Here is an 11154-nt window from a genome sequence, read left to right as displayed (position 1 = left end):
AGGGGCGTGATTCTCCAATAAACACGTTAGGTAGGTAGAGAGGGCACGACTGATTGATTGACAGGGTAGCAATCCAATCATGAGAACGCCGTTCTCAGCCTGCGCTCCTACCGTTAGATATTACTTTTTTAAATGTATTATTAATTTTATATTCAAATTGAAAACATAAACTAGATAACACTGAAGTCATTCAAGTCATCGTGTCTCAAGTCAAGTCCCGAGTCTTTAACTAACAGCGACTCGAGTCCAAGTCACAGCGAAACTTGCCACACTACCTGAACAGACCCCCAGGAAGACAGACAAAGAATCAGTCGATGTCCAGGACTCACCATTCTCAAAATGGGAGGGGGGGAAGAAATTCTCACAGGGCCGCTGTGTTCCCCCCCCTGTAACTTCGGCTAGGAAGGAGGCAACCTGTTCAAATTTGCTACACTACCTGAACAGACCCCAAGGAAGACAGAAAAGAAGCCACTCGATGTCCAGGACTCGCCGTTCTCAAAATGGGAGGGGGGCACAAATTCTCACAGTTTGACATTTTTATACATTTTATATTTATCTCCCCTCCCCACCACCTGTCACTTTGCTTGGGACAAAAGGAGCCTTCAGAACTGAAATTCTGTCTCAATCATTCATTCAAATCAATTCACTCAAATCATTCTCGTTATGACTGATTTAATCACAAAACGTGTGTGGCTTTTTCTTAAATGAACACTTTTTACATTGCTCCTTTGTAATATACAGTAACCCCTCGCTTATCGCAGATAATTGGTTCCAAAAACCACCCGCAATAAGTGAAATCCGCGAAGTACTGTTACCAGCAAGAAGTACTGGCCAGGCTAACAAGTTAGCGGAAAGATGCTAATTTGCGATCGTGCTAACACGCGAAAACAGACTTCTAAAGCAGGGGTGGCCAACCCGCGGCTCGCGAGCCGCATGCAGCTTTTTGGCTGGTTTCAAAGTCAAAGTCAGCTTTATTGTCAATCTCTCCACATGTCACAACACACAAAGAGACCGAAATTACGTTTTTCTCTATCCCACGGTGACGAGACACATAACACGATAGACATACATGTACGCGACACAATATAAAAACAAGAAGGTAAAAATTCTAACAATCAATAGGAAGAGTGATGAATAAATAATAAATAAACAGATAACACAATAAATAACGGAGCCAGCAAGCATAGCGCAAAAGTAAAAAACATCATAAACAAAAAGGCACAAACAATAAATAAGAGTAATAACAAATAATAAATAATAAGAGCCAGTGTGCAGTCAGACAGTCCAGACAGTAAAAGTACAGGACGCTACGCAGAACGGGGGAGCGAGTTCAGGATCCTAACAGCCTGGAGTATGAAGCTGTTTGAGAGTCTGGAGGTGCGGGAGCGCAGGCTTCTGTACCTCTTCCCAGAGGGCAGAAGCTCGAACAAAGAGTGAGCGGGGTGACTCACATCACTCACAATCGTGGTCGCCTTGCGGGTGAGATGGGAGGTGTAAATGTCCTTCAAGGAGGGGAGCGAAGCACCAGCAATCTTACCAGCCGTGTTCACTATGCGCTGCAGGGCCTTCAAGTTGTAGTCAGTGCAGCCGCCACCCCAAACAGCAATACAGCTGGAGAGGACGCTCTCAATGGTGCCGCGGTAAAATGCAGTCATGACGGCCGGAGGAGCGCTCGCTCGCCTAAGTTTCCGCAGGAAGTACAGGCGGCGCTGGGCTTTCTTTGCCAGTGATGCGGTGTTGGTGGACCAGGAGAGATCCTCACTGATGTGAACCCCCAGGAACTTGGCGCTGCTCACTCGCTCCACCACAGCACCGTCGATGGTCAGCGGCAGGTGTTGGGTGTGACCCTTCCGGAAGTCCACAACAATCTCCTTGGTCGTGTCGACGTTCAGCAGGAGGTTGTTGTCCCTGCACCACGTGGTCAGAAGGTCAACCTCCAGCCTGTATTGAGTCTCGTCTCCCCTGGTGATGAGACCCACCAGAGTCGTTTCATGCGGCTCTTTTACGTTCATATCAACATTTGTGTTTATTTTTCGTGCGTATTTGCTTCGCTTGAGTTCAATATGGTATTTTGGTCAAACGCGCATGCGCGTGAAGTGAAATCCCGCAAACGAGGAGGGACAAACCCATTTGAGGAGTGTCGATTTCGCTCTCAAAATGGCAAGGAAAAAATGCACAGCTAAACGAATATATGACGATGAACACAGGGCAAAGCGATTGGTTTTGCTGGCTTTTTAATGAATGGCGACTGTGTATACAGGGGCCCATTAGGTCCAGAAAAGCTGACAAGACGCTAACCCAGGGGTGGTCAACCCGGCCAAAATGGCAAGGAAAAAATGCACAGCTAAACGAATATATGACGATGAACACAGGACGTTTTTAACAGAGTTAAAGTTGTTTTTTGTTGAATGCTATGGCAAGCCATTCTGCCTGATATGTCGGACGTCATTAGCGCATTTAAAAGCTTCAAATGGTCAGCGCCACTTCAGCTCACTTCATGCCAATATCGATAAGGACTTTGCAAAAGGGACTGAATTCCGCAAGCACAAGTTTGGACACTTTGAAAAGTGAGGCAGAAAAGTAGGTACAGTTTTTCAAAAAAATTACGAAGCACTCAGAGACTGTCACACTTGCATTGTTTCAACTGGCTTGGAACATTGCACGGGCTAAAAAGCCATACAATGAAGTGGAGTTCGTTAAAAAATGCCTCAGTGACGTTATTGAAATCTTGTCTCCTGAAAACGACAAACTAAAACGAATAGTCTGTCCCGCCACACATAGTAAGTGAAAAAACTTCAGTTTTTGTTTGTGGAATTTGTTGAACTGAGAGTTTGTCTGTGTGAGACAATGCACACAATGTTCATTGTTGAAAATGTGGTCTTTGGTCTGTGGTTTTAGTACTGTCGGAGTCAATTTGTCATTATCATGTTGGTGCGTGACATAATAATGTCACACAATAAATTTGGCTGAGCAGAGGGGGGGGGGTGTATGTGGGGGGGGATGTTCATGTCTGCTCATGTGTATGATGTGGTTCTTTGCGATGACAGTAAAAAATGTGGCTCTTAGTCTCTGACTGGTTGGCCACCCCTGTTCTAAAGGAATGTAAACGAACATAGAGTGGAGCTCCTTTAAAACATCAATGTCGGCATAACGTGTCAGCAATGCTGTCTGTCACTCACTCGTGAATCTTTGCTAACGACCAATCAGCAGCGAGCGATAAATGGAGGAGCGACTTTACGGGTCAGTGACGTAATTTTCCGTTCACGAACGAGTCAGTGATGCAACTTCACGTTCACGACCGGGTGCGAGACTGTTGCCAACGGATCAGTGTGTAGGTGTCGTATTATAGAAAGAAATGTGTGAATTACCCGAGCAAATTATTATTATATATATTTTGGTGGTGGTGGGGGGGGGGTGATTGTGTAGTTCAGGCACGTGCACTCATAGGAGGCAGGAGGCCACCAGGGGCGGTAAAGGGCTCAACATGGTTTCCTCAGCTGTCACCATAAGTTGTTAAAAAAATGAATAATATAATAAAACATAAGATAATATCTGTCCTGTGGTCTATGCTTTTAATGCAATTTTGGTGTGTTTCCTATACATTTGGATCATTTTCATAGTCAGAATAGCTGTATTTCTTGTTCAAATAACGGGAGACGAGAATCATGGAGGCTGAGGCAGTGACAGCTAGTGCCTCTCAGGGCGTGCGTGTGAGAGTGTGCACCACTCACACACTGTACTGAGCACAGCCAGTACTTTTGCCTAAAAGACGGGGCGATAGTGAGCCTGCAGCTAATAGTTCACGACACGAGTAAATGCGAGAGTAAATTAAGAAGAAAATAAAAAGAAAAGAAAAAACAGCAAAATTCGTTGAACGAGTCATTTGAACGAATCTTTTCAGTGAACTAATTCTAAAGATTCAGTTCACTCAAAAGAACTGAAATGCACATCACTAATTTGTAGCGTCGCCAAACAGGAAGTAGTCGAAAAACGAGCTTTGCTTTTCAAAACAAAGGTGCAAAACGTGTAATAAGAAAAGCCATATTATGTTGCTTTAACAAATTGCTGCCATTTACATCAATCTGAGAGCAGTGGTGGATCGCTGAACAACGCGGTCTAAAAAGAAAAATATTTCCAAGTGCCGAAAACCCCTATTCTGAAGAACTCCATGAGAACTCTGTTCGTTTGCCCGACACCACATGAAGGTTGTTCTTCCAGTCCACGAGCCCTGAACCCAACACGCACGCTACTCGACGAGGGCAAGCATGCAGACATGACATGATGGAGCCACCACTGGTTGCTCTTCAGCCCTTGTCAGCAAACAAAGTGCCACAACTACATTCTCTTATCTTATTCTTATCCTAACCTCGCGTTAGGGTCTATCTCGTATTATTCTAATCTTATGACCGCACCGTAGCGAGCGGTCACCCTTGTCATCTCACTGAGAAATTCTGGCTCTGCCCTCATTCCCAGCAAAGATCCTTGGGCGCACCCATCACGACACTCAATGTTTGGCTGGACACTTTTCACAGCTCGCTCATCATCGTGTCCTTTTTCTTGTCAACGGCATTTCACATGGAGAGAACAGTCTCGGCTTGGCCGCCTTGGGATTGTGAGCGCTTGAAAAGGAAAACACGCCCTTTTAAATGCAAAGCTCTTTATTAAATTAAAATGCAACATGAGAGTGATGTCAGAAGAGTTTGGGCAGCTGTCTGAGGCGGCTGAGGTCCAAGACATTGCCCACTGAGTCGTCCCCAACTGCCCGGACCAAACACGGCGGCCCTCCATAGGTGGCCTTCTCGTTGCCGTCGGCCATCGTCTCCCCAATCAGCTGACTCTGCGGGTGGAGTTCAGCGGGGTCCCCCAGGAGGCCGTAATGCTGCATGTGTTTCATTGTGGCCACAGACATGTTGATGGACTGCCAGAGCTCAACGGTGCCCGCCACTGGCGAGCGCTTGAGGCACCCCAGCGAAATGGCCGTCCCGTTCGGGTTGATGCCCGATACTGGCGGGGAGGTTGAGCTGCCACACAGAGCGGCCAAAGTTAAATAGTCTACCGATCCAAATGGTCAAACACAAAAATCCCAGAAAAACACGGAGGGACCAAGTGAATAACCTCCAGAGAGCTGGGACCAAAGTAACAAACACTACCATCAGTAACACACTATGTCACCAGGGACTCAAATCATGCAGTGCTAGGACGAGTTCCCCTGCTTAAGCCAGTACATGTCCAGGCTCGTTTTGCTGGGATTTTCATTCACCATTCTTGTGATGATATTGACTCCACGGGGTGAGAGCTTGCGTGGCGCCCCAGATCGAGGCCATTATTGACCAAATACTTATTTTCCATCATAATTTGCAAATAAATTCTTTAAAAATCAGACAATGTGATTTTCTGGATTTTTTTAAAATTTTGTCTCTCATAGTTGAAGTATACCTATGATGAAAATTACATCTTTCAAGTGGGAGAACTTGCACAATTGGTGGCTGACTAAATACTTTTTTGCTTCACGGTACTTCAAGTCCAACACCCCAAAAGTCTCGAGAGTCTCGAAGAACAGCACCCCAAAAGAGTCAACAGTTTCAAAAGTCAAAGGCTGCAAAAGTCCAACGCTCAACAAGTGAAATGCGCAAATGTCAAACATCTCATATAGCATCAAAGTCCTGAGTCCCGCAAAAATTGGAGAGAACGGTCCATTTTCACGTCTGTCATGAGAAAGACCATCATTGAAAGAAAAAACACTTGTAGGGCTGTACGCAGAGACAAAACACGAATTTACTACTGATGGCATTTTCGGAGCATAAAAAAAAAAGCTCCTGACGTGGAGGAATCATTTTGCACTGGCAAACATGTTTCAGTGTTTTCTGAAGTACTCGATATTCTCCCCAAGTTGCAAACTAATTTGCGTCGTTGACCGCATAATGGAATCGGCTGTCTTGCAAGAGAAAAAAATCCAAAGCATGCAGGATAAGCAGTCCCGAGGGCAGCATTTGGTACAGTCCAGTGACTCAAAAGTCAAACAGCCCAAAATTCAAACGTGAGCATCAAACGCCACAAAAAGGTCCAAAAGTGAGCCCTCCCCGCAAAAAGACAATTTCAATGGCTCATAGTCCTTCAAAAGTCCAACAGTCCTAAAGACAAGCGTCCCAAAAGTCGCCCGCCCAAAGGCATCCCCTTCAAAATGGCCGAGGCCACCCAAGTCAAGCAAATCCCACTGAGAGGACGACGACGTGCGTACCTGCGGCCCTGCGACGTCATGCTCATGGACTCTTGGGCTCCGCCGCCGCAGCGGCCTTTCCTCTGGGATAGGTCCTTCCTCGTCGCTTCCTGCAGGCAACCGCTGGGCCCTGTCTAAGGGCACATGTCAGGCACATGAGCATGAGATAAAGCAGCGTCCACTCGACAGATGAAACATCTGTTGAACTCTTCCACAGAAGCAATACGGATGGTGAATCTGTTTAATTTTGGGGCATAGTGCTCTTTCAAGTATGAGCGGCCGCTAATGGTAGCTCGATGCCTTGAAATAATAATAACACCCTAACCCCCACTGGCCAATACCGGCACCCACTGCCGGTCACCTCCTCTGCCATCCTCGCTCGCCACCCTGATGAGGATCACGTACGTGCGTGCGTTCGCCGCAGAAGTCGGACTCCACATCGGCTGGCGACTCTTGGCCTGTAACCTCACTTTTCCTCGAGGACGGGATCAAGGGGCGAGGTGGAGTCCCACCACCCCAAAGGAGACTGGTGCCTGGGGAGAAATGGGGAAAGAAAAGAAAAAAAAAAAAAATCAAGATATCAAAATGCATGAGTCAAGTCACGCCTCACCTGTTGCCACGGCGACGCTGGTGGTGGTGGTACAGGAGGTCTCTGTCTTGTAGGTTGGCTGGGCCTCCTGAGCTGCTAGCAGCATCTGGACCTGGTCGAGCCAAAACTAACTGAATACATAATAAGAGACCGACAGCAGACGGAACAGCCAGCGCACGCATTGTTTCTGCCGTTAAGCTTCGGCAGCACGCCGTCAACTAGGATACGCAGCGCCTCTCAAAATGCTACTGTTCACCAAGCAACCGCAACCGATTTCACGAGGCCGTGTGAAGGCGGCAACAAAAGGCTGAGTTCAGAGCGTGATGTCATCAGCCGGCACGACACAACACGGCCGCCCCCAGGGAAGGTCCGGTCCAGGGAGTGGCTTGCTGTTACCTGAGCCTGCAGGAGGCGGAGCTGCTGGTCTTGCTGGAAGAGCAACTGGTGGGCGTCGCATGATTCCACCACATGAGAGGGGCATGCCACACAGGGGGGCGACCCGGCGCTCAGGCCTGAAGGAAAACAACCGCCGGCCCGCGCGGAAAGCCAAAGGTCGCGTGGCTCGGGCATGGGAGCGGCGCAGAACTTTAGGCGGTGAGGCGCCTGGGGGTCTGGGGTGCTATGGAGGAGAGGAGGAGCACGATGCCCGTCGGCGGACACGCCGTCATCCATCAATACGGAAAGTTCCGGAACTGCCGGCTGGACCGCAGGTGCCTGAAAATAAAGACAAGGTGTTTTTTGAGCTGGAACACGGCACAAACAGCGGCTGGCATCAAGATTCAATCGCCCCACCTACCCGCTGCGCAGGGAGGTGGGGCAGAGGCGAAGGCCGCGGCGACCACTCGTCGGCCTCCACGCCGGAATCTTGCTCGCTGATGCACGGCGCCGCCACCCTCAGATGACCGTCGCTACCAACGACGGCTTTTAGCTTTTACTAGCTCCTGAGGCGCGTTTCCTAGTCGCCATGGCATCGGAGGCACTCCAGCCATAACATTTCGGAATCTCACCTGCTCAAGGAGCTTTGAGCGTCTTGGAACACTTGGAGTTGGCGGACGTGACCTTCGGCTATCAGCTCAAACTCCAACGTCTGACCTTCCACCGCTGGCCCCTGCTGACAACCAGTTGCTTGTCACCTTGCAGGCCTTCACGCAATCTCCTCCTCTTCAATTACCTGTTCGAGCGTCACGCACCCCGAGGCGCTCAGCAGCTGGCTGTCCAGCGGAGCGGAAGCAGCAGTGGTGGCGGGCCAACGAACCTGGAAGAAGGCAGGGCTTGCACGCGGGGAGGCGAAGATGGCCAGCAGGAATGCGTTGTCCTCCGACACAACTCTGACAGGCACACGAGCAAAGGTGGCGGCGGAAGGCAAAGTAAAGGAAGTAAGCGGCCGCCTCTTGCACCATCACCAACCTGTGCTGGAGGGTGCAGTCAAAGAGGAACCTTAGACACCAGGCCCACACCAGAGGGTTGGACACCTGAGTCACACCACTCAGCCAGCTGCCACGGAAACAGAAAAAACATGGAATGAAGATCATGACGACACTGGTGGAATCTGTCAAAATTATTTGAATAACCCATCAAGCTATCAGTTGTTTTTTTTCCTCTACTTCATCAGACAACCAGGGCAGCATTTCAAAGTGACACAAGGAAAGGAATGTCGGTTCCTTTACAACTTGGAAAGCATGGCTCTGCTTGCACGCGAGATGACACAAGCCCGCAAAAAGTGGACGAGTGCAAGATGGTCCAAACGGTTGTAGGTTTGGGCTTGGATTCGCTCAACGCCACGCCACGTCTGGCACGAGAACGAGCCGAGGCTTGCCATCATGCCCCGTGCGTACTAACCACGCCGCTCCCCGTTAGCCAATTTGAAACAGGGAGCGGCACCTTCGAGTCCTTGGCACAAATGTCTGCGTGAGCCAGACTTACACGCCCACCAGCGGCAGTTTGGAGGCTTTGGGGTCAGACTCCAGCAGCAGCAGCAACTTCCTGCTCTCATCCATGGTGACAAACCTGCAGACACGCACATGACACGCTCCTTGGAACCCACGCCAATAAGCCAGTAGGCCAGCCGCGCTCAGCAGCGGCCTCACCGGCAGCCTCACCCTCGCCGGCGGCCGATTGCGCCGCTCAGACTCCTGAGCAGCGCGGTGGGGATGATGGGGACGGGGCACAGCGGGTGGACGTCCAAGCGGACGGACAGACAAACGGATGACCAGGCCAGGTGGTAGGATGCAGCGTCTCCCCGCGGCTGGCAGCTGACGCGGCCTTTCACCTTCAGCAACTGGCTCAGCTCCAGGGGCTGCGAGCCGCTCACGTGAGCCTGCAAGGCCTGACGCCACCGGCACACGTCAAACTCGAGCGGCTCGGCCGTGTCTTTCATATCCTTTGCCATGTGTGGTGCGATAGCACTCGTCTTTGTACAGTCTTTTCTCTTTCCAAACAGAAAAGACTAAACAAAGGAAACCAAATTGTTTTGATTCTTGCTGCGTGACGACCGGCTGACACTTACAGAGATGGAGCGTTTCAGCTCGGCCTTCGATTGGACCAGGTCGTTGGAGCTGTTCTGGCTGGTGAACAAACAAGGAACCAGGACGTCGCCCGGCAGCGCAGCGGCGGGAACGCAGTCTAAGTTGCCAGCACGCTCTCGACCCGGATCGAAGCGGTCCAGCGTCACCGTGACGCCGCCCTCGTCTGAGGACACCAGAGGACAAACCATCCGCGCATTTGCTACCAAGCAGGACTTGTCTCTCCCCAGCCACTCGAAGTGCTTTGGATTGACGCTGACCTGCATCCACGGTCGCAGAGCCCAGGAAGAAGCAGTGCACGTCAGCTGTCTCGCATCGGCGCACATGACGCTTAGCCAGACAAAGAGCTTTCTCATGCAGCAGGAGGCGGGGCATTCTAAACACACACATTTGAGTGTCTAAAAAGTGAAACATTCAGCAAAGCCCAAAGAAGAGCTTTATTAACAAGCTGTCCCAATATGAACGGCGGGAAAACATATCAAAGAAGGCCTTTTGAGTGTGTTCGACATCTCGCACCTAGGAGGTAGTAGCCGTCCCGTCAAATGGCTGGCTTGAAAGTCACGTGGCAACATATTGGCTGGCGCATACTACTGATAACGATGCCGCTCAACTACAAAGCGGGCCGACACCATCTAGTTAGGAAGACAGCAAAATTCAGTCTTACCTGCGAGAGCACAGATGAATGCAGAGCTTCTCCCCGGCGGGTCCACCATCCCACAAACAAGTTCTGGCTTTGGGGAAGCTGAGCGCCGCCAGTGACCTTCCCACAGGTCTACGCGGACAAAAACAAGGGTCACGCTTTTGCTTGGGGTGGGGAATCGTTCCACCGGCAAATGCCCGGCAAATGCGACCGCTTGCGCCCTTGGAGGGACGGCCATTCAGACAGTTACAGTTTGCTCTAAATTAGGACAGTCTAAAACGCTTATCGTATAAACGCTTAACGTCGCTTGAGTTTAGAAAACTGTGAAGACTTTTGAGCAGAATAAACATGCAGGTCTGCCTATTCCCTCCGGCGTATTTTTGACTTTTAGAGCCGTTAGGCTTTTTCCTCCGTTCATTAAAGAGAGAAAAAGCTCAATGTTAGAACACTGGGGATGAAGCCACAACCTTAGCGCGGGGAGAGTGAGGATCACGCTTCTACGTCGTCATCATATCAGCTGACGGGAAAGTTTGCTCACCTTCCTCTCACGTTTTGAGAACTGAAGACCTTGTGGAAAACAGCAGCAGCCGGAGAAGCCGGGGGGTTGATCGGGCAGCTCATCGTCGACGAACTCTTTCGTACAAGACAAATCAAATAAAACAAGCAAACAAACGAAAACCTTTGCGACGAGCGCGCGGTAACGTTAACGCGAGGCCTCCTCGACTCGGTGTGTCATAGCACTCACGCGTCGGCTAAGAAACAATGAAAATAGTGCAGTACCCGTATTCTGGGTTCCGGTTTGGTTTTGGTGAAATGTCCGCATAGGAAACACACACGAGCGGAAGCAATTTGACAATGGCGCCGTTTGTCACTCGGCTGGCGGGCCATTCGGTAGCCAAGCGGAAGGAGGAGTCGCGCTCGACGCGGTGCCGACCAATAGCGTGACGCTTGGCTTCCGCATTGTTTGGTGTGGAAAGGAGAAGAAATCTTCACAGCGCCCCCTCACTAGGCATGAAATTGCTAGAGTACCGTAATGGCCCGAATATAAGACGATGTTTTTTGCATTGAAATAAGACTGAAAAGATGGGGTCCGTCTTACATTCGGAGTCTAGACATTATACCCATTCACTTGTGCGCAGCGGTAAGTTAAAGGTTACTGGTATCAACTGAGTAGGTTAAAGTTAAA

At 49.9% G+C, this 11154-nt stretch overlaps 1 protein-coding gene across 5 annotated transcripts; it reads right to left on the bottom strand.

The window, feature by feature from the left end:
* Positions 1–1292: 1292 nt before the first annotated feature.
* On the bottom strand, positions 1293–10912 carry stil (STIL centriolar assembly protein). 5 transcript variants are annotated; one of them, XM_061297781.1, is made up of 16 exons: positions 10749–10912; positions 10507–10601; positions 9993–10100; positions 9589–9704; positions 9313–9494; positions 8906–9132; positions 8730–8813; positions 8214–8300; positions 7978–8134; positions 7814–7917; positions 7603–7714; positions 7203–7520; positions 6828–6918; positions 6623–6750; positions 6239–6351; positions 1293–1962 (listed from the first exon to the last, which is right to left on the bottom strand). In XM_061297781.1, exons 1-16 carry the CDS (start codon positions 10854–10856, stop codon positions 1308–1310), a joined length of 2685 nt encoding a protein of 894 aa, XP_061153765.1. In that variant the 5' UTR covers positions 10857–10912; the 3' UTR covers positions 1293–1307. The 5 variants fall into 5 exon arrangements, with proteins under 5 accessions (XP_061153765.1, XP_061153766.1, XP_061153769.1 ...); XM_061297782.1 differs by having other exon boundaries at positions 7814–7914; positions 10749–10909; XM_061297785.1 differs by having other exon boundaries at positions 1827–1962; positions 6239–6347; positions 10749–10907.
* Positions 10913–11154: the final 242 nt, after the last annotated feature.

Source organism: Syngnathus typhle, linkage group LG14 (genome assembly GCF_033458585.1).
Source record: "Syngnathus typhle isolate RoL2023-S1 ecotype Sweden linkage group LG14, RoL_Styp_1.0, whole genome shotgun sequence".
In the NCBI taxonomy this organism is placed as follows: Eukaryota; Metazoa; Chordata; class Actinopteri; order Syngnathiformes; family Syngnathidae; genus Syngnathus; species Syngnathus typhle.
The sequence above is the reverse complement of the archived record's forward strand: the minus strand, read 5'-3'. Positions and strand labels throughout refer to the sequence as shown.